This window comes from Blennius ocellaris (assembly GCF_963422515.1).
Source record: "Blennius ocellaris genome assembly, chromosome: 13".
NCBI classification, from domain to species: domain Eukaryota; kingdom Metazoa; phylum Chordata; class Actinopteri; order Blenniiformes; family Blenniidae; genus Blennius; species Blennius ocellaris.
In genome coordinates, this window is record NC_137662.1 from 10,084,232 (window position 1) to 10,108,289 (window position 24,058).

The 24,058-nt window shown below is 43.0% G+C and overlaps 1 protein-coding gene across 4 annotated transcripts; it reads right to left on the reverse strand.

Moving 5' to 3' along the window:
• Positions 1-1,721: 1,721 nt before the first annotated feature.
• Positions 1,722-23,724, reverse strand: klc1b (kinesin light chain 1b). 4 transcript variants are annotated; one of them, XM_080507726.1, is made up of 16 exons: positions 23,673-23,724; positions 17,409-17,676; positions 16,448-16,678; positions 15,784-15,865; positions 14,976-15,204; positions 14,779-14,866; positions 14,067-14,168; positions 13,377-13,550; positions 12,664-12,763; positions 11,347-11,399; positions 11,081-11,148; positions 10,334-10,442; positions 9,789-9,914; positions 3,084-3,208; positions 2,934-2,991; positions 1,722-2,825 (listed from the first exon to the last, which is right to left on the reverse strand). In XM_080507726.1, the coding sequence occupies exons 2-16, from the start codon at positions 17,655-17,657 to the stop codon at positions 2,751-2,753; spliced, it is 1,869 nt and encodes a 622-aa protein (XP_080363852.1). In that variant the 5' UTR covers positions 17,658-17,676; positions 23,673-23,724; the 3' UTR covers positions 1,722-2,750. The 4 variants fall into 4 exon arrangements, with proteins under 4 accessions (XP_080363852.1, XP_080363850.1, XP_080363851.1 ...); XM_080507724.1 differs by having other exon boundaries at positions 9,762-9,914; XM_080507725.1 differs by lacking the exon at positions 23,673-23,724 and adding an exon at positions 20,869-20,935 and having other exon boundaries at positions 9,762-9,914.
• Between the last annotated feature and the right edge of the window lie 334 nt (positions 23,725-24,058).

The following is a 24,058-nucleotide window of genomic DNA, read 5'->3' on the forward strand; positions in this document are numbered from 1 at the left end:
TGCAGAGATGAGATGTGATGAAAATGTCTATATTTTCACGAAAAACAAATAAATACCACTGACAATGTCGACAATCTCAACATAAAGATAATTTTAATGAAACCTTCCAGTGTCTAATACAGTAAGACAAAAAAAACAAAACCTATAACTGTTGTATTATGCAGGTTTTCACAAACTCACCCTGACAGCATGGCTTTGAGCAATACGGTTGGGGTCACGGCAGCATCGTCAATATCTCAGCTCAGGGTTGTTTTGTGTTGCTACTCTGATTAAAAATTTTTTTTTTTAAAAAGGGTTTCTATTTGTTTAAAAGAAATATCCTCTCAGTTTGCTTGGTGGTTGGGTTTTAGTCCACCGGCCTTATGTTTGACACCTCAGGTGTAAACAGTGTGCATCATACATGAGTTATTAATCTTGCAATACATTGTTTTTTACATTGACTGCTTGTTTTTGTACTGGCGGTGCGCCACGTCTTGTGTTTTTTATAGTAGTGTGTAGAATGTGTAGAATCAAATTACTGGTTTAGAAAGGGGTTTTTTTTTTGTAATTTTCTGTTATTATCATGATGATGATGGTGATTATTATTATCTATTTATTTATGTATTTTGCTCATTTTGCCCAAGACAAAAACAGTAACGAAGGGATTGTGTGTTTTAGTGTGAACCTACTAACGCTGCAGTGATCCACATATTTCTGCAAACTTGACAATTTTCTACCTCGCTTTTCCTACAGTGAGACTTCCGGTGCCTGTGCCTGACCCGGGATAAAAAGTACAACAGTGCGACCCCCTGGTTCAATCTCGTCACTGTTTCTTTCCACTGGAGAGTTTTGTTTTTTTTCACCATGCAAATACACATAATGTATAAAACGCATTGGAAGCAGAAACATGAGACACATGATGAGGTTGTGATCACCTCTGTGTTCCCATATTGTAACTTACAGCAGCAGCCTGTGGTTTCTCACCTCCTGAGGGTTCACACATCCATGACACATCCCTCTGACCATGCACAGTGGGTGGGACTGCTGCCATGCTGCAACATATGTAATACTCCCGAAACTGAAGACCTATGGAGAAACTCTAGTAGCAGAAAAAATATATATTAATAATATATATATAAAAAACAGGAAAGATGGAGACTGGATTCTTCATTTCTCCTCGTCTGGAGCTCCAACATTCGCACTTTGATCTGAAGTGTGTCTGAGGCCCATAATGAGCTGAGCTGAGCTGCAGACTCTCTGCATGCTGCTCCGGGGGAGGCCGACAGCTCGCCGCGCTTCACCAAACCATCCCGGGTTTGTTTCATTTCAAAGCTCCACACGAAAGCTCCGACACTCTGAAAGATTACCAGAGAGAGGAGGAACCTCAGGCTCACTCCTGCCAGGAGGAGGAAGGATAAGTGAGAGGAGCTTCTCAGGGTTCCCACACTCCAGTTAAACTCACACTTCACACGACCAGATGGACATCTGCCATGGGTGATAGAAGAAAAAGTTCAATTTTACTTTCTCCAGATTTCCTCCCACAGTTAAACAAAAAAAACACATTTGTGGTTGAGTTTGTCCTGTTAAAACCAAATCTTGGTGACATTTTATCACCAAATCAAAACAATCCACAACTATTTTATGTAGTATTCCTATTCCATTATTCAATTCTCAAGTTGTACAGACATCAAAAGAATAAACAACACGACTCTTTTTAGAAAATAATTGATTTTACTTCTGCATCCAAATTCAACATTAGTCATCAAATAGTGTTTTCATGATAAATGGGAGATCCAAACGGATGCACAATCAGTTTTACTTTCACTAACATCCCAATCAATGGTTTGATTTCTCTCACATGATCAGAGTTCAAACATTTCTAGTTCATACATTTGTTTAAAAGCAGGGAAGAAAAGAAAAAGGCAGGGGGAACAATTTTCTTTTTTACAAATATTCCAGTTTTTTTAAGTGGCTTCACTAAAACAATGCATTTAAAGACAGAAAACAAAACCTCTGAGAATTGTGCAAAAATCTATATTCGTCTTAAACCACTGTAAACACGAGAAAGTGTGCTGGTAAGACTTCACCCCATTATCTTCAGTTCACTTCATGTTGCAGTGGTTGTGTTTCTCCGAGGATGGAGGATAAACTGCAGGGAACCACTAAAACACCTGATCTCAAAGCTGTGGAAGTCAAAGTAGCAGCTGCTTACCACTCAAACCACGTCAGTAAGGATAAACCCTGTTTCCCAAAGCTTGAACACCTAAAAAGAATCTCAACAGGCAAAAGTAGGACCGTTAAAATGAAAATATTTTTTGTTTTCTCCAGAGTAATTAAGTCAGCTTTAACATTCCCTCACTCTTTTCTACCGCTTGGAAAACTAAAATCTAAACAGAATCTCGTATTTACAAAAATAAAACAATCAAATGGCACAGGAAGTGGAGAATAATCATGGAGGAGGAGAAACATAGGAGCACGGGCGACACTATGGCAACAGATGAAGTCAAAGTGCAGAGTGTCAGTGATGAGGAGTAGAAAGAGGGCCGGGTGAGGTATGTTTTATTAGCCGGCGCGGGGGAGGCACTGAGGCGATAACCGGATTTTGATGAACCGATGGCGACCCGTCGGGAGGAGGACCACCGCTCAAACATAAACGTGTCGACTCCTGCGACGTGCCGGTGGTGACGAGTCGAGGGAGGGGAGGGCGGGCTCTTTGGGTGGGACGCTGGCTGCTGAAGGAAATCTTTGGGTGTCGTGGACAGGCCTGCAGCTCAGTTCCCCGTGTAGAGATCCACCGTGCTGGAGCTCAGGCCCCGGCTCTCCCTGAAGTTGCCGCCTCCTCGAGTCTGATACATGGGGGAGACGCGCAGCCACGAGGGTCAAAACAGAAAGATTTAAATAATAATTAATAAAAAATAAAAAAAAGGCGGGGAAATCAAGAGACGATTCGTCACCTGGAAGGAGTCGTCGCTGGTTTTGTTCAGGTAATTCAAGGACGCGGCTCGCTTCATGCTGTTGAACAAGGAGTGAGAGAGAAGGCGTTAACGGAAGCCGGCACGTTCTCTTCCGTATTCAGAAAAGCGGCCTTGGCTGTGAAGGTTTACTTGGTGCTGCGGGGTTCAGGGGGTCCGTTGCCCTGCAGCTTCTTCACCAGCAGCTCGCTGCTGCGGCGCAAAACGTCCCTGAGCTTCCCCAGAGAGCCGCTGCGCTGCAGGGCGCCGCTGCCGTCCTGCAGACACAAACACACTCGGACGTCAACCCCACCGTCTTCGTCAACAGCAGGTGCTTTCCAAAGATGGGTCTGAATTTTCTCAATAGTGTTTATGCGGTAAAAAAAAAAAAAAGAATCTAGTCAAATATAGAGTTGAGATGTCATCAGGGTCTAATAGATCCTTTTAATATTCAACCCAATAACACTCAACATTTGATGTGCTGTCAGTAGAGCTGAATTTAACACGAGTCTGCTTTAGTCTAACATTTGATTTCTACAAACAAACGTGCACCATTAACTCCTCTAAATCTCTTTGGATACTCCCAGTTTGCTTTCAAAGAAAGGCTTCAGGACCCTCGACAATCACCCCCCGATTGTAAACGGAGGAAAACACACCCACTAAGGATAAAAGCAATGGACAATTATCCATGTCTGTCCGAAACTCCGGAGTGTGTTTCTTTGACATGTGCAAATTACATTTTGACAACCTGGGGGCAGGCGAGTCCTCAGCTCCACCTCCAAGTGGAGCCTGGACTCTTTTAGAACAAACTCCACAAAGGGACAGGTTCTTTGTCTTGAAACATTTTTTTACGTTTTCCTTCTGGTTCAGTGATTGAACCTAGAATATTGTGGTTTTTAATGCACGGAGGCTTCAGGATACGAGCAGTGAACATTTCTCAGGAGGTTACACTACTTAAAATTGTGAAATGAGAGCGAGGGAGAAAGCAATAAATTAGTATTGCTTTGTTACTAAATCCAGTTGATTCATCCATCCACCCATTCCTTCATAAACTGCTAGCCTGTCTAATGAAACACCAGCTGCTCTAAAGTTGTACATAAACAGATGACTTTTAAACATACAGCCCCAGGGCACAGGACCGGAAACATCGTAAAAATGACAAAGAAGAGATTACCTGCAATGTTTCAAAGTAACCGCTATTGCTAACTTGTCCACAGGAGGTCACGCGGTTTCGCAGAACAAAGAGGCGGCTGTGTGTCCGGGGCAAGTTTATTAAAAACAGGCATGAGACCAAGAGAGAAACACTGAATTCAGATTGGTGAAATAAGGTGTTGGGGACAATAAAAAAAAAAAAAAAAAAGAGTCAGTCAAATGTGAACATTTACAGAATGTAGTCCTACTTATTGAAAATCGGAGACGTTATCTGGTTGAGGTTCATATATTTATATGGGTGTAACGCCCAATACATAAGATCACCAGCAGGAGGCGTCGTGAACAAACCCAGAGATTTAAACGAGTTCAGATGAAGCCAGAGCTCCTCTGTGTCGCCCTGCAGCTCAACCTGAACACCAAATATCAAGTGGTGAAACTCTAAGTTTATGTCATTTACAGAGAGAAACACAATCGTCACAAATGAAAAACTTTATTTGAGAATACGAACAAGTGTTGATGCAATCATCTTCACAATGCAGAATGGCAAATATAACGCAGTACTACTCACTAAGATAGTGCTTACAGAACTTACCATTTATGTTCTTTCGCTTTCGGAAACTGAAGTCACACTATATATATTTATATATATGTCAAGAATAGACAGTTCAATAAATAAGCATTCCACTAACAACAATATTGCAATAATTATGTGGTGAACACAGTTGAATTCTTTAGTTTGGATGTTGCATTAGAAGTATAGGTGGTACTTGTTGGAAGGAATGAAGAATCAAGGCAAGTAGCATACTGAAAAGCCGTGTAGCGAATGCACTTGTCAAATCTATAAATACAGTCTACAATTACACTTCCAAGATGTTAAGGTCATTTACATTCAGTTAGTTTAGACATCTGAAATAGCAGGTTGGGTCAGGAGGAAACACTCGCACTGTACGTCTGGTGCTTAAACACATGATTCTCCACCAACGTGACAACTGTGTAAGAAAAAGAGCACAAAAACGAAAAAAAGAAAAGAAAGGCAACACACTCCATTGAGCTCCGTGTTCAAAATACAGTATCCATAGCGGGACTGGGCACTGTGACGGTGCCACCGGAAACATACACAAGTACTAACACTACTGAGGGAGTCCAGACACGTGTTTAAATCAAAAGCTTCTATTTTTACAGCCCATTTTCTTCATTATTTTGAAATCCACCTTCAGTAACGACATCAAGCGATCGCTTGTGCTCCAGTCTGGACTCTGGTGTCAAAATTCCCTTTGTGAATGTGTACAAACCGTGACGGCGCGGAGCCATCACGCCAAGGACACAGACTCCAACATGGGTTACCATGGCAACCGCCACTCATAATGATCCCGCCGATCTGGCGTCCGCTTTAGCCGAGTTTGTGTTCGGGTCTTTAACGACTGAGAAGCCTTTATATTCAGCCATGAAAATAAGCAAACGTATCAAAAATGTAAACAGTATCATACAAAAGTAACAGGAAATACGACTATAAAAACAAAAACAAAACAAACCAAAAAAAAAACCCAAAAAGGCAACACTCCCTTCTCTCATCACTGACAGGACTGCAGGATGTCACGTTACACAGTACCATTTGATCGGAACAGAAAATGTAAATAATGCTTGAAAAAAAAAAAATTGTTTTTGTTAAAAAAAAACAAAAAAAACCCCAAAGTATTATTATGGCTAAATACAGGCACCGGGCTGGAAACTTTAAGGTGGATGTTCAAGCAATAGACACCGATGATGAGCAGCGAGAAGTGATCCATCTGTAATATCTTGAGTCTTTTTATTTATTTATTTATTTTAATGAGATTATGAGCTGGAGTGGCGTCTGGATCAAACACTCATCTCCATGTTCTTTTGACTAAAACCAACCCTGCTCCTCTAACTAGCCAGAAGAATGAACAACGCTGCCAGGACACACTACTAACAGGTGCTGAAGAGAAGAAAAACGAGCCAATGGCTCCCTCAACACCGGAGATGACTTCTTTTCTAAACGCTAATAAGTGAGAGTCTGAGTTGACGATTTCTGACACGAGTTAGTGAGTCTGGAGAGGGTGAAGAGAGTGAAAGAGAGATGAGAAGACCAAACGTCCCAGCAGATATCAGCTGAGCGGGAGAGGAGAGAGGAGAGGAGAGGAGGAGAGAGGAGAGGAGGAGAGGAGAGGAAAGAGGGCGGCTGCTCTGAGTTTCTGCCGCAGGCGGGCACCACGAATGGTAGAGGAGCTGTTGGTTTGGTTGGGACAGAGAAGGCCAGAGGGCACGACAACACACATCCTGTTGCTATGGTGTTGGGGAAGGAGAGAAGGATGGAGAGGGAATCTTGATGGCTTAGGCCTGATAAAAGAGAAAGAGAGAGAGAGAGAGAAACGGACAAAAAGACAAAAAAAAAAAAGGGCACACATTGTAAGATTAGGAGCTCTGGGTTGGGCTTCCTATGCTTAGACACCTACACTGCAACCGAGCTTCTCTCTCCTCCACCAGAGTCACTGTAGTAGCTGCAGCTTCTTACTTTACGTACTTTAATAAATTAATCCAGGAGAATACGAGCCGAGTGCTACGAGAAGCAGGTCAGCGACGCAGTGGGCTGGTGGCTGCAGTCACTTGTGACTCAGCAGTTTTGTTTCCGTCCTCCCGGGGAGCCAGAAAGCCGGATTTTTGGCACACTGCAGACGTTCAAACATCTGCAGGCGCCGGCACTGAACCATTATGAAAGCACTGATACAGCTACTACACTGATGCTGCGACACCAACAGAAACACGTCACTTCAGCTAAACGTGTGTCTGACGAATGATGATAGAAAAGTAAATCTTAACCCGGTAGTGCTCCATTACCTTAAATGACCTTTCCTAGTCTTCAAGCCTTTACATACAAACCCACCCAAGCTTTGTGTGGCGTGAAAGTTGAAGAGGGAGAGTACAATCCACTGAATGGAAGGAGGAAGTTTGTTTGACAGGCTGATTGGTTGTCATGGCAAAAGGAATCAACAAGACAGCAGGTTAGTGATCAAAAATACGAGGGGAAAAAGGATGAGAACATGCAAACTACACAGGCAACACAGACTGGAGCTACAGCACACACACACACCTACACGAAGCCGATTAACCTTCAACACAACCACAGACTTGCTGACAGCCATCGTCTCACCACCATTATCCCTTGGTAACCTGCAAACTTAATGAGCTCCTGGAAAAAGGCTCTTAAACTGGACTCGACGACATGACTTAATAATGAAGCAAGAAGGCCTATATTCTCAGTGTTTCATTCTGAGTCTGACCTGCTTCTGCAGCCTCAGTGACGTGTCGGACAGCGAGAGTGAAGAAGAGACGAAATCATGCGTGGGCAAAGTATCGCGCACCGTGAGCGATCCGACCTCGCAGCAAATAACTACATGAAGCAGACGACACTTCCAAAGCTGAATGTCTTCATTACTGTAAGTTAGCAGGTATAAATGAATGGATGGATGGATTCGTTACAACTTTTGGTCAAAAGCACACAACACCACCATGAGCGCTGACAATCGGTCAAATGCAGAAGAACATCAAATACATTTCATCTATTTCCTCAGTGGCGTCGAGTCGATCCTGCTTTCACTGTGGTGTGAGTAATGAAAAGCCAGCAAACGCCCTGCAATCCTCCGCATGCCGTCACGCGTCCCACAGACAGACAGGCGCACGCTCGGCACGAACACGCAGCTCGTTAATTTTTTGCGGCGGCGAGCTGTTGAAGCGGGTGGTGTTATGCACATGTGCGGCAGCGAAGCCTTCGCGTTCACGGCAGGCGTTGGGTTAACGGACACATCTCCTCAGTGTGCAGACGAGAGGGGACACACAGAGCCCATTAGTGTGCATGTTAGGGCTGGACGATGGCAAGCTGCTTTAACATTCAAAGACGGGACTGAATTTGTACTGCGGATAATTGGAATTTTGAAAATTCAGCCTGATCAAAGCATTAACTGATGAACTTTGTCTTTAAAGTTATGCGGTATCTACAACAGTTCCAACTGAAAATTATGTGATATTGGTTTGGTAAACTACTAAAAGTGTCGCAGAGATGAAATCCTAACTGTAAAGTTGTGCATGTTTTTCACTGAATGTAGCGAGTGGCTCATTTGTTGGCTATGTAACTGGTGACTGACATATTTAGTATATTTAGGGATCATGAATTGTCCCAATTGACTTCTCCCAATCGTGACAGAAATGCCACAGGAATCACTATAACCTGAGAAGAATTCAAGTGTAGTTTTCTCCCAATACGCATCCAGTCGAGCTATTAAATGTTAACAAGGCTTGCCATATGAGCAGAGCGGGCCGGCGCTGCTACATGCATGCCTGGACGGGGTTGGTGCAGTGGAGGGTGTGGCCGCACTTTAGCGAGAGGGAGAGAAGCACAAGCTCAGATGTTGCATCCTGCACACTCCGGTGCTCTGTGGATTATGAGTGCCAGAGGAACAGAGGATTACGGGGGATTTTTTTCACCCTCTTTAATGAAAAACAAAATGTGCCCAAGGCCAAAAGGAAACTGTACAGGAATACGAGTCACAAAAACAACTGCTAGCAGAGAGTGGATACTACGACTAAGACAATAAAACAGCGGGATTTTATAGAATATCCACCGTCCAGATTACTGTGGCAGGCAGACGAACACGGATCCTCATCAGTGATGATCACACGTCATCATAACAGGGATTTAATGGGTGTGTCTGCATCTCGTGCAGACTGATAAACATTTAATGTGCAGTCAGGATGCAACAGACCGAGCTTGTGCCTTTTTGTTACTGTTCCTCTTGTGCAGAAGCAAAACCACCAGGTACTGAACAAGACATCCGGCCTTCATGGTCAAGCAATGATTCAAAAAATACACACAAAAAAAAAGCGAACACGGAGTGAAACTGAAACGGGTGCTGTCAATAACAAAGAGGGCGGCATGCCAGGACACTCAATCAGCTTTAAGTTTTCGTTTTATTTTCAGTTTAACCTCCAAAGGAAGAACGCACAGAGGAGCACGTGGACAGGTACAGACAGAAATCTGCGCTGACGTTTCACTGACTGGGTTATAAGTAAAGAGGCAGAGTCACTTTGTGGGAATGACGAATACACTCATGACTGATATGATAAACATGAGTGAAGTATTGGATTGTAGCGGATTCATCTCAATCCAAAAAAAACGAATACTTCTGTTGGTCAGCTGTGCAGTTATAGTATGGAATACAGTTATAATACATAGATAATTCTATAAAACTGTATGTGGGGATATGGTTTTATTGAAAATCTACCCTCTAAAGACAAACTGGGAATCAGGGTTACTGAGTGAAGTTACGGTAATATTGAGTCTGGTGCTGCAAATTCCCCATTTTCTCTTAATCTAACTTCAAAGTTTAAGTTAAAATTGTTTCATAGACAAACAAACACTAAAGGTTTTGACCTTTTATTTGATCAGATCTGTGACTCAACACTGTTCATGACATCTGTGGTTAGATTACGACTGTCCTCATAAAGGAGGCCATGACGGTGCCTTCACCTGCTTGTCTCCTGTTTTTGTGTTGAATTAATCTGTGGGGTTTTCTGTACCAGTCCACACGCTGCCGTATCACCGTGTTGTTCTTCCAGAGAGGACACCGGGGCGCATTGACTCGAATATAGTGGATTTGTACTCACCCCATTCCACTCCACGCCCATACTCACTTCCTCGCCGGTCTCGGAGCCGCTCTCGTACTTAACGCTGGTCAGGCTGTCCCTGCTCCTCCGCCTGTCGCCCTCTGTGTCTTTCAGGATCTCCACCACGCGAGACTGGTGGATGGGGTCGATGCCCTGATGAGCACAATATAGGACAGACACAGTCAGAAGTGGCTCGGGGACAGGCCTCGGAGCTAGTCGTAATGTGAAAAGTTTAATGGAGGAGTGGTATTATTTGTTTTGAGTCTTTTCTTAATGCACCCAAAAGCAAAAAAAAAAAAAAATCCAAATAAAACGGAGACATTGTAAATGGCCGTGAGTTTGTGAGATGGGAGTGATGTCAAATAGAGGTGAAGGCTCTATGGGGGCTATCAGTTAGAGATAAACCACTTACTGTGTTGCTCTGGATCCATAGCAATGTAGGGAAAGGGAAAGAAATATATGAGTTTAGCTGTCCTCGCATGAGGAGCATGTTCAGAAATGAGAAACACAGGAACTGCCAAGTTCTCGGCACGCAGAAGTAGACAAGTTTGGAAGCAGGAACTGCTGCCGACCTGCTTGCGAGACCTGACGGCGCACTCTTCCAGGGTTTCGGCGGCCTCGAGTTTTCCCTGCCGGCGGTACAGGGCGCCGAGGTTCTTCAGGGTGGTGTTCACTGTGGGGCTGGAGACAAACACGTGGACAGTTACTAGAACTCATATAAAGCAGCAGGTGGATCTGTGTCCAGCAAAAATATTCTGGGGGAGAATAACGGAAGCTCAGAAATGAGACAGATAATGCCAGACCAAAAAAAAACTTTTGTCATTGAAACAGGAAAACACACCCAGTTACTGTTGTGTGTCAAGGTTCAATTGAATGTAAATGTGGAGTGAGGTCGATATGGATGCAAGAAAGGTCATGCAGGTGATCGGTGTGATGGACGATGCTAAATGATTTCTAGCTTTCTTTATTCATTCTACATAATATTGGCTTATAAGTCATTAATATCAAAAATAGACAATGTGACAATGCAAGTCTGAAGTTTTGTCTGTACTGTTTGATTAACGATTAAGAGACTTTTGCATTAACACTTTCTGACACCTTGGATGTTTTGTTTTCTCCTTGCGAGGAGCATGCCATTTATTCATTTGATGATTTACATGACAATTTCTCAGCTTGATGTACACTCAGGTGTCGCAATTAGAAGTGAACTATAAATGATTGCGAAAACAGAACGGCATCACTTCCTGATACAAAGTTCACATAAGGATATTCTTCGTGCTTTCCCACGTGTCTTCAACGTTATGACTCATCAGCCTCACCTGTTGACTTTGCAGGCCTTGTACCAGCCACCGTACTCCCCGTATGGAGTGTTGTCTCTGTGCTTGCCCTGGAAGTAAATAAAAAAAAAAAAGGAGCGGAAGAAAAACACGCAAGGGCAGTTAAAACTGGACTGACGGCATTTTTCTTGTGTTTACCCACAACAGATCATATGTCCTCTCAAGCTTATATTGTGTGTGAAGAACGTCCTACGCCCTGAAAAGGGAAAGGATTTTACTTTCCTACGAAGTTACAGAAATCCTCTCACCTTGCTCATCTCCTCTCGCTCCTCTGCGTGCATCCAGATGGGTTTGTTCTCAGCTGCAGACACACAGGAGACATGTTCGACTCACAGGACTCCAAAATAATTTAGAAATTCATCTCTGTGGCGTTTTAATGAATTCCGGATTCGGTATCGTTACTCTCCTCTCTGGGACACCAGTGTTTGGCTCTCAGTGATGGAGCACCCCAGTTTGCCAGCTCAAAAAATTGGCCAGTTAAGACCTCGGCCAAATATTTGACGTCGCCCCTAACACAAGTAAAGAATGATCCAGAACAGGAATCGACAAAATAATGTAAGTTCAGTGATCATGTATGAAGGTTAAGACTACTGGAGGAGTTCTTCAGTGGACTGAGGCTTCACTCCTTTCACGTCATCGCTTGTCAGTAACATGTTGTTAGTGTGTGTCGGCAGATGTTTCTTCCAAGGAAGTGTCTTCCTCTCCTCTAACGACAGGGCTCGTTCAAGAAGGATGGTTGAGTTTTTCTACATAAAAGTACCATGACATTACTGTCTTGTAATTGCCATTACATAAACAGAACTGAATGGAGGAAGGACGGCGTGTCTATATCGCTGCCCAATCAGATCAGTGTCACAGTAAAGTGTTTCAGTATTTGTGTTGAAGGTATGCAATTTCTGGTTTGTCCTAGCGTTTAGCCGAATGATGCAACGAAATGCAACAAACTTTTCAGTAAAATAAGGAAAAAAATTTGTAATATCAACGGTTGCCGTTTTCTTTCTTCATTGGAACTTCAAAGATGTCAAACGGTTTGAAGAATTCAAAGTAATATTGTGAAGCAACAAGCAAAACTAAACTATTGTGAAAAATGTGAGATGTTTCGCACAAAAGGCGACAGGAGTGAGAGGCATTGTGCCGAATCACTTTGAATCCATTTTGAAAGCAGTCAATCTAATCCCTGGATGAAAGCCAACAAAATGGTTTGAGACCAAAGAGGAAAATTGCAAGAGTTCTTTTTCCAGATAAGAAAACTCTTGAGTCCTCTGAATGGTGAAGGTTACACCACGGTACTTTTTCCCCCCTGTGCATCACTGACTGCTTGCTGGCCGGAGACAAACAGTCGATGGAAAAATCAGACTGATGGAGAATTCATCAAGGCTTCATCAATTCATACCAACAGGCAGATTAATGGAACTCAATTGTTATCAAGTATTTTTTTATTGGCAGAGTTTTACTTTTTCTTTAACATTCTCAAACAGGAAGTCTCTGTCACAATGAACACGTTTGAAATGCTTTCAAACATGTTCATTGAAAGACTTTTTCTCTCGCTCGCCATCAAGCCTTACCATCAACAGATCCAAACTCTTTCTCGTGAGCACGAGTCAGAATCTCTTTGTACAGAATCTCAGCCTCCTTGTATTTCCCCTGTTTGAGGAAGCAGGATGCCTGCCAGGAGAAAAGAAGCAAAAGTATGTTTTAGGGTTAGAACATTCAGCTTTAATAGTGCCAAAAGAGCCATTTGACTGCACATTACTCAAACACGCTGCAAGATAGAAAACCAACTCCTTCGCTGTCTTTCAGACAGGACAGTGCAGGAAGAAGTTGCATAGAAGTGGTTTAAGAACTCAAACATGACACAGAAACTCCAGACATGCTCCTCTATGTGTCATGTCAACTGAATGAGCAGCTCTTTAAACAGCTATACGTGTTTAAAGAACAGTAGTGGAAAAAATCTCTGAGCTGAAAGAGTCAAACCTTTCATTGCAGTTTAGAAATCTATTTTATGTGATGAAAACTCAAAGAAATATTGCTTGAATAGCACTTAAACATTTCGAGGAGATTCATTGTAATCAGAAACCAATTTACATGCTCAACGGCCCTGCAAAACCCAGGCTCAGGCTGACAGCACATGAATGATTCGGTTCAATATAAAAGGTACGCTCTGTCTGCGTTTACCTTGGCACATCCGCAGCTCAATGAGGACAACATTGCTTATCCTTGAATGACATAAACAGCTTCATAAAATAAAAGTTCCAAGATGTCATTTGCTCTCTCTCACCAGGTTGTTCTTGGTTTTGGCCACGTTGGGATCATCTGGGCCCAGCCTGCACTCGTAGATCTCCAGAGCACGGCAGTAGTAATACTCCACCTCCTCGTACTTGCCCTGGTTCTGACACAGCAGAGCCAGGTTGTTCAGCTGTTTAGCCACATCCGGGTGGTCCTTCCCCAGGACCTGCAGGAGATCAGAGGGTTCCGAGTTAAAGTTTGTTCTTTCTTTCCTCTTGGTACCTCTCCTGATGCAGCTCCATATCCTGTTGCTGCTTTCACCAGGCAGAACGTCAGCCTGCTGCAGGCACTCAGGAGATCTAATAAAAGGACGGCTGATCAATAGCGAGGGTACAGAATAGAGCTTTCAGGCAAAGAGAGACTCTTTGTACTGTGCTGAGCTTGGTAATTTGTCACGTTTCCTATCTATCTCCTGCCTCACTTCCCCGATGCCGGCTATCCATTTTCAACTGCGCTCCCAATTAAACAGTCCACTGACAAGGGAATGGCCCTCACCTGTGAAAACTTCAATTTAAGGAAATGTCATCTTTTTCTCTATTCATAGCAGCTGCCATTACGGTAGCTTCATCTGACATTTTGCAAACATTATCATGGTTAATTACTTTTATATAAAAATCCCGCCCTGCTCTATTTTATACCGAAGGCCTAAATAGCAGTACCGTGAACCAGGGCTATGGCCTACCTTTTCTCTGATCTCCAGAGCCCTTTTACACAGAGGCTCAGCCTCCTTGTACTTCCCTCTCTTTCCATAAAGCACAGCCAGGTTGTTGAGAGTTGCAGCAACCTGGACACACAGAAACACAAGAAATAAATCGTCATCAATTCACATCACAAACATTCAAAGTTGAAGGTTATCCAAGGACTTGTCGGATCAGAAATCAAATGTTCAAATCAAGCTGAAGGAGTCCGCAGCCACTTTTACGGGAAAGCAATCTTTCCTTGCTTTGACACAAACAAACTGCGAGAGGAACAAAGTTAAATTGGGCAGTAATGGGTTCCTTTCAGGCTTCACGAGGTGTTTTGATGCGAGCCTGCAAGTCGATTCTTCTAAATTTGTTCACAAAAGAACAACATGGAGCGTCACTTTATCTTTTCCCAATTGCAAGGATTCGGTGATATGGTTCATGCTTATGTACAAGCAGACAACCAGCAATTGTGAATGATCAGCTTGACCCTGCATGCTTAGTGTCAAAAATCCATACTTTAATAGAGGGGGAGAAAAAAATCCAATGAGACTGGCTGAGTGGACCAGTACACAGAGTGCTGTGCCGTTATTGCCATATTGACAGTCTTTGAACAATCGTGAACTGACAGCAGATGACTAATGTGAGCCGTCTCAACACCGATGAGTCGAACGCTCCGATATGGTCGTTATGACAACAATGGAGGCTTACAGCAGGATGGTCTTTGCCGAGGGTTTTTTCACGGATGGAGAGAGCATCGTTGAGCAAATGAGCCGCTTCTTTGTACTTGTTTTGATCCCTGTACAGATAAGAAAAACAGAGAAGCAGGGTGATGAACTTTTACATGATCTACAAGAAATCTCATGTCTCTCTAAAGTTGATGTCTGGTGGGGGGTTCTTTTTCTAACCTGTAGACCAAGGCCAGGATGTTGAGCATGGTGGCCACGTCAGGGTGGTCATGTCCAGAGGTCTTCTCCAGGTCCTCCAGAGCTTGCTTGCAAAGGGGCACGGCCACCTCGTACCTGCCCTGAGAGGCATACTGGATCACCAGGTTGTGCAGGGTTCTCAGACGGGCAGGGATCTCATAGCCTCCCTGCTGGGCAGCAGCCACCGCCGCACTGTTGTGTTGGTGCTGCACTGTGGGACACACAGAGCAAAAGTTCAATGTTATCAACACTCTGACCGGCTGGTGTCATGTTATGCGTTCAGATTAAGGATAATATTTTCACTCGTGACTTTCCCACCATTACATGAACAGTCAGGTCAATCTGGTTCAAGGAGGATAAGATGTTTTCCATTATAGTTAAAGAGCATGCTAAATATACAGATGCAAATATAACAGAATGAGCAGTAAGGTAAGCAAGTATTTGCTCTCATAGATTTTACAGTTAATGACACTTAGTAAGTCAATCAATTAATGAAATATTTATCAAAAACTGCGTGATTTATTTCTCCAGGTTATCCGACCAATCTTAAAAACTGTTGGTTTTTAACATGCAAATGTGATGAAAAACCAAAAACAGTGTCTTTCTTTTGTTTCATCATCTTAAATTCTAGTCATCTAATAATTGCTAACTGCACTCGCATATTTAAATCTGTCATGAACACACATTTACAGTCTAAATGAAGTCTCTTTATAAAAACTGACTCGCATATTAAAAAAATGCATTGAGTCAAATCATGGCCCGTTCAGCGGGTCTGAGCTGCTGTACTCACTTCCTGGGCCGTGTTCCTCCTCATCATTAGGGAAGAGATCATCCAGAGAGTCCTTGGGTGTTTCTCGGTCCTTCTCCTCTTGCTGAGGAAACAAAAACACACTAGTGAGTCTCAGATACTCTAAAAACAGTGGGAGAAACAGAAGACAACTGAGGATTTGACTGTTCAATTTTAAAGTCTGGTCAAAGACATAAAATAGGGACAACACACAGGTGAAGGCTGACAAGCTCAGTCCGTTTTATCATGTCTTAATGAAAACCTGATAAATATAATAGAGAGTTCAGATTTGGAGGCAACGATATCTCAAATGTACCTGGTAAAAGTGAGAAATATGATAAAGATGCTTCTAAAGCAGGAAAAGAGACCTGAGCACGACGGTTTCCTGCTGAGTGAAGCATTTTGTGGAAGGCTGGCGATTACAGCATCTTTTTGTGACTGAGAACCTCGTCAGAAAATACAGTGATTCATCCTCGTCACCAGATCAATAAACATCCCGCCGCAGGGTCTTATTCCTGGAAGACCATGCAGAAAACAACAGCAGCGGTGTTGTGCCTCATCTAAAAGGCATCATTGATTATTTTCTGAACTTCGGGCCACAGTTTATTTTACTAAAGATGCTAAAACGCAAAGGGAATTGAACTGTTCATAGTCTCTTATTACTTACAGTGGGTGAGACGTCCTCGTCATACTTCTTGAGCTGGTTCATGAACTCCAGGTGCTTCTTCTCCTCCTCCAGCTGGGCCACGCTCTGCTCGCTCTTCTGCAGCTTCTGCTGGGTGTTGGCCAGCTCGTCCCTCAGCCACTGGTTCTCCTGGCAAAGCCTCCTGACCTGCGCACGCAGCTTCTGCTTCTCAGACTCCACCGCGTTCAGGTGGTTGGACAGGGCCATCATCACCTGGGACAGAGACAGCATCGAAGGGCAGTCGGGTTTAACGGAGGACAAAGTGAAGCAGCGACAATGCAGAGGGGCACTGGCTGGAGCCGATTCTGCATGAATCACGGTCACCACATGAGCTCAGTATAGAATGAGGAAGCAGAAATACTGGAAGGAGATGACATGAACTCAAAGACATACAGGTTAAACAAGAGAATTAAAATAAATAATTACTTTTTGTTTGAAGGCTGTGGCACATTTACTCCATTCTGTACGATTTTAACATTACCCCGAAATTTACTGGGACAAAGAAAACAATGAAATGCACATACTTTGAATTTTATCGCTAGTTATGTTTGATTGAGTGCTGGGCTTCCTATATTTTTGTGAATGGCAATTTAGCTCTGTCGAACAGGAGAATGAATTCATCCCAAGGGGCCACATGAGAAACTAGTCAAGGTCTAAGCCATTGGTTCTACTAATTTCTGCTGAGTCCCTGTAAATATGTCTAATAGGAAAAGCTACATGTTAGATGGTTAAGTTACTGTTTCTCTGAGTCAATGAAGTTCTTGTATTTCTTCGCATGTTTTGACGAGAAGTTTATAGCAAATTGTAATCTTTCCACACAGCAAAGGTACGCCCACAATCATTTGCCATGTACACTCGACTTTTTCTACTTTAATCATCATTTCTTCTTACATGTACTGAAGAATACACTGTAATGTCCTCAGATGTCACCAATCGATCTCACCTGTGCTTCACCCAGGCCGAGCTCGATCATTTCCACTGACTTGCGGAGCAGGTTGGACTTCTCGTGCACCAGGTTGGCCTCCTCGTCCTTCTTTAGGCACTTTATAGTCTCCAGGAGGCTGTGGAGGATGGAGTTGTGCTCGTTCTTCAGAGCCTCCAGGCCCTGGATCACCAGCTTTGTGTTGGAGATGATCTCCTCCTGAGAAAGCTTCTCCAGCTTCTCTTCCCGCGGATACACCATGGTGGACATCTTTGTAGCTCAAGGAAACCTGAAAAGGATTCGAGATGTTAGGACAGGCTGACTGACAGACTTTGGGAACATTTATAGAGCAGCAGGAGAAACAGCTGCCACGTTTTTTCGTAGTCCTTCAAAGACGCCGTTGTGCTTATCCACCATTTAAATGAACAAAAGTGAGAGCACAGATGTCTAAACATGTCTTACTCCTTTCTCTCTCTTCAACGAAAACAGAGCTTTGATTTGAAAAATGACCCCTTGCATGAAAACAATGTTCGTTCTTTGCTGTGACAAGATGGAAGCTCCTCTCCATTTGTAGTCAGAGGTGTCATTGTCTGACTGTGCAGATTACACACAACACATCATCTCAGTGCTTCATTATGAGATCACGCACATCAAATGAGAACATGAACTCTGGTTTTATCTCAACAGCCGAGATAATGGACTACAATTTGGGTAATAAAGTCGGAAATTAAAAACAAGACGGTTTCATTAGGTGTAGAAATCAATAACACTAACAAGAAGAGTTACAAAGCAAAGGTTAATCTAAAATAGCAACACATTACAGCCCTACCAGGATTGAATGAATGAATGGTCACATACTTAAATGAAGGCATGCTTAGCTGAGGGCCAGAGGACAAATTATGCAGGTGGAAAGACTGCTGGGATGTGGCACCTATAATAAACTGTGGCTGGGAGCGGAGCGGGGGCTGCAGCTTGCAGTCTATCACCGAGTACACAGACGCTGCAGTGAGGCCAGCTTCTGCTGCCAGCACCCAAACAGAAGCCAGCCATACTGGCTGCATGACTGGCTGGAGAGTCAAGGAGACAATGACCCGACAAAAGCCACGGTGACACAGCTCAACAACTGGCCGAGTCACTCACAGAGTTCCACACATACTGTGATCTCCAGAAAACTCCGGCCTGGAATAAGTGCATGGAACAAGTGCCAATTCCCCCAAACAGTCTGAAGATAACTTGTGACTCAACATGGTATGACGCTTTTGGCTACATTGGGCCATCGTCACAGCAAAATGTGACCCTGCCCTACCAACTGGACTCCAAGCAATGTTGAGCTGGAGCACTCTCTGACAATGGTTAAGAATATAGGAGGTTGCCTCGCCATAAGAAAAACACCAGCTGAGAGCCATCTGTCTGTAGATAAACATACTGCACCATCAGTGAAATGCTCCCCGAGTTTAGCATTCCTGCTATTGTCTAATGAAGCAAAGGATTGACAAAAATTATTGAACCACCAAACAGTGCAATAGAAAGCATTTTTGGCAAGTACTATAAACAATACAGGTAAAACTGGCTGATGTTTGTTTACTTTGTACATGTATTCAAATTGCAAAACCTGTTTGTTGTCTTCTGGAATAAACAGCAAAAGCAATCGATTTCTAGGTTGTATAAAATATCAAACTGAGCAAATATGGTCAAACAATGCACAACTATGGATGAGCTCCATAATCCTTTAAGTTACACATGAAACCTGGCAAACCAATTCAGTATTCTCTCCCTTCACAAAACTGCTCTCAATGTCTTCAGATGTGTTCATTTTTTTTAACGCCCCAACTTATACACCTCCACTGGCAAGTAAACAAAAACTACAACACAGTTAGTTACCCAGTAATCATGAAGCAATGCATGGCACATCACATGACCCGAGTAGAGCGACTTCTGTTGTTCGAGAGACAACAAGTAGCCTGAGGTATCTACTTCAGTCGAGTGGCGACTGATGGACATTGGGTCAGCTTGAAGAAACAGGTTTTAAGCAGGATGATAAAACAGCAAATAACACATGGAGAGAGTGTGTACTCAGTAATCATATTAATGAAATATTCTTATGTGTACACATAAAACAGACCTAACAGAGGAGAGATACCAAAAAGTAAAAGGCCAGAGGGCTGACATGCAGCTGCAAGAAAACAACAAAATGTGCTAAGGGTTATGATAATGAGCAGGGAAGAAATGACATGTTTTTTGGAGAAACACAGATAAGCATGAAGCAGTGCACATAGCTGATAATAAAACTAAATCAATACTTCATGAAATATTATTTAAAGACCATAAATATATAAAGTTTAGCTCTTATTTGCAAGGTCATAAAGATGTTTGCTCCATGCATCGAGCTGCATGACAGTGATGCAAGAGGAGATCTAAATAAATTCTAAAACGTTCAACGTTTGCACAGAGAGACACATCAGCCAGCATCTTGATACCAAAGCTGCCAACATCTGAGCATGTTATGAAACGTTTTCTTCAAAGACGAGGATTAGACAGCTTATTACCCTGAAGAGTAACAGAGGCTCAGCTGTTTAACACCTGTATGGATGAAAGCCCGAGGAGCCAGGTGTAAACAGCAGCTAATAAACAGAGACACTCATGTCAGCAAGCATAGTTCCCTCCATAATTCACGCTGAATCTTGACTGAAAGACTCTTCCTTCAGCCAATTCAAGTTAATATTTTCCAAGCCTTTAAAGAGCTGAGATAAAGTCCAACAGCCTTGTGTTGTTTTTTTACTCCGCAGACTGTGCCCTTGAATTAATCTTTAACAAGAACCTTTTCCATATGCATCTGGGTTTCGTAACAAGTAAGTGTAAGCAAAGCAGCAGCGATCATCAAATAGGAAGATAAAAAGGAAGCAGTCAGAGCAACAGTAATTAATGATGACCAGAAAAAGACCACTTCTCACATAAAACTGTCACAGAGCTGCCTGGATAACATCGACAAGCACTAAATCTCAACACGCCCGTCTGCATGGCACTACATATTTCCTTTACACCGGATTTTATCCAAAACAGCCTCATGATCAGGTTCAGTGATGATTAGGATCAGGCATTGTTGGCCTTCTATTAACAGGCAAAAAGTAAACACAAGCACACGAGGAAAGCATTTTCCCACAAATCCCTCAGCTCACAGCTAATTCGCCTACCATTTCCATACACATGCAGCACAGATAAGATACGGTGCATTAACAGATGTTCCCGTCTCTCAATGCTACTTTGCAACAGATGGAGAATCTTATAAAATGTGGCTTAAAAAGGGAGGTGATTTACAGCTGCAATGGAAAGCTATTCTGCTGAAGTACTTCAGCACATGGTTTTTACAGGGCGAGGCCTGTTAACGACTGCAAAATACGAAACTGGTGAAGAGTCACTGTAAAGAAATAGATTGCTTGATATAATTTCCGCTGCTCTGGCCCAACGGACCAGAAAAACAAACCTCCAGTTTCAGCGGCAGGTCAGAGCCTCATAGTTTGGCATGCAAAGCTGATGAAATAACGTCTCCTCCACCGGCAAGAAGTGCTACACGCCCGCAAAGTGCAGAGTAAAGCCGCTATCCTCATCCAAGAAATCCTTTCTGAAATGAAAACGACGCATGCCGTTTGTGTAACGGAAATGGAACGAGACAGTAATGAGAGCGATTAGCGCTGATGTTTGCAAGGGAGAGGAGGACGGCAGCTGCCTGCAGGAGGATGGTGACCTTCCCACTGCTTCGTCAGAGCAGCCAGCATCAGCACGGAAAGCAGATCGAGAGACGGGCCCGCCCACAGTGGGAGCGGAGGAGCAAGTTGGATGGGGGCAGGGAGCCATTCTGATCCCTGCTCTTCTCCTCTGTGCTGATCAGGCACAAAGGAGAAGGCCTAATGAGACACAATGGAGTAACCTCAATGACACCATTCTGACTCAAAAGGAGCAACCAATGCCACCGAGGCTGCGGATGCACAATGCTCGCAAACAAATTAAACTCAGTCTCTTCCTGGTATGTTTGCTCACTCAAAGCTCTGAGCCACTTATCCTCATTATCATCAGTATGATCACTGAATTCCTGACAGTGAAATCCCCAAGAGATTCAACTGGAGAGGAAAACATGGCTAAATTATACAGGTGCAAAAACACACACACAAAAAAAACATAGATGTATAAAAAAAAAAAATAGCAACCATCCACAAATCTTCTCATTTAATATTCAGGGCCTGACTATATTAAGCACTAGATGGTCTGTAACACCATAATTTGGGCAATCATTCATCTACACTTTCATTTGAATAATATGATCAGTTTTTTTCTCAATCAATAACTTGTTTCGTCTTTAAAATGTCAAACCAGTGAGCCGAAAACTTAAGATACAGCTTTGAATAGCTTATTCCATCCCTAAAAACAGAAAACAATCTGGCTGCAATGCTGGATCAGATGATTAAAAATGGTTGATGCATTATTTTCTCTGTTGGTCGACTAAAGAAACAATCAACTCAACATTGCATTTCATAATATTAATTAATTTGAGAAGGCAAAAATCACATTCAACACATTGTAAGTGTGACCTCAGATAAACAATACAGCCAAGCAATTGTAAATGCACCTCCATATTTCCACTCTGTCCTAAAGCACCAATGGATTCAAACAGACTCTCCCCAATCTCAGCTCTCAAAGCAAATGTTACATAAGCTCATCCTGCTCAGTCCGCAGGCTTGGCACAACACCAGATATTTTAAGGCTCTCTGGAAGAAAAAAAAACAAAACAAGTATCATTGCTTGATTCACTGTTCTTTATGTACACCTTGAAGTGATTTTTATGGATAACGTAGATGACTCAACCATGCGGGAGGCTCAAAGGTTATAATACCGCAGCGATCACAGCACTTCCATCTCAGATGAGGGGACAGGAATAAGAAAGTCAGCTCTGTGTTTAAATAAAGAAGTTGGAGGATTCTGTTTACCATTTCATTTCCCTCCCAGAAATGACAATCATTCTGACTTGTTTGCTCTCCTGACATCATCAGTGTCCAACTCCAGAGAAGCCTCAAGACTTGCATTAGGACATCTCCTTTTGACTATGACTGCCAGCATTCAACCTGATCCTTCTAATCACTGCATTAGACACTCAAGTGGATTTAGATTCAGCACACTGATCTGACAGCCAAACAAATAACCTTTAACTGGCAAGTGATTGCATGTTTACAGCTTCAGATTTTAGGGGATCAGTGACATTGAGGATATAGATATGTCAATCTGTTTTTTTTTTAGTTTTTTTTTATTATTATTAGTGTTGTCATCACAAATATGTTAGCTATTTAAAAAGGGTGTGACATTCATGTTTGACCAGCTTAAAGAGAATACAAAGAAGCCCATCATCTCAGCGAGGTTTGTCCTGTCTGATGCAGTTTGACACGACATGATCACCAACTCTCGCTCTGGTTCCTGCACAAACAGCAGTCCAACATGATGCCAGACACAAAGAAGAGCCAGGAGGGTGTGGCAGCTCCTGAACGACCAGAGGGGAAGTGCCACGGACACTGTCTCCACTCATCCATCACCCCACTGAAGCTGCTGGAGGGCTGCTGCGACCTTCCTGCTGCCTGTCTGAGAAAGATCTGCCAGGATGAACTGAAGACGATGGGCTGTGTGTGACATGTGGAAAATGTGACACCTGTATCGACACCACAGCTCCTAAAACTGTGCCAAAACGATGGGTCTATCATTGTAGAGAGAAGATTAAAACAAAATACAAAAAAAAACTGATTGAATAATGCCGATGCGTTTACGTGGCGTTATGGTTGCACAACTGGAAAAGAACAGACGCTTTCTGCGCATATTAAAGTGAATTCATCATAAATCCACCGAGCAGCTGGTAAATCATAAGACGTAGAGGCTGATTAGCATTATTTGTCCACAAGTCGCACTCAACCTTCACTTAAAATATTACTGAATGCCACCACGGTAATGTTTCAGTTGCCATTTCATTCACTCGGATTATTTTGCCATTTTTCTTGAACAAAACGCCATCAGTTCAAGAAGAGCTTCCAAGCGGCGCCCTCTCATCTGTTTAGAGCGAACGGCTAGCTCCCCGGCTAGCCCGTTAGCATCACCACTCCCTCGGTAATAACAGCGAGTTTGTCCCGCTTAAAGCGCAAAGTTCAACATTTCCACTGACGACATCTCGAACCGGCAACGCTTAAAGGCACAACCGCGACGGGGGTTCGCGTAGTTATCAAAGCAGACGGTAGAAATACAGCCTTCACTTACCGAGAGCTGGACTGACGGCTAACTCTGTCAGCCGCTTTAGAGCCAAAATGTCTCCAGCACGGCAAAATTTTCCCACAATCCTCTGCGGCCAAGTTTATGCACCGCTGACGTCATGTTTTGCTTTCGCCCCATCTATCTATCTATCTATCTATCTATCTATCTATATATATATCTAGTGACATTATATTGTTTGGGTAAAGCCCTGAAAGTAAACGTTAAAAATGTCCAAGTTAGTTGCTGGAGTTAACTAAAGTCAGTTTTTCCTCGCAATCACCTAACCCTAACCCTAACCCTCACCAACATGTTCAACTAATAATAAATAAGGGTTTTATCTTTCTTTATAATTCAAGACTCTATTTTCCTAAACACAATCTTACATACAGAAG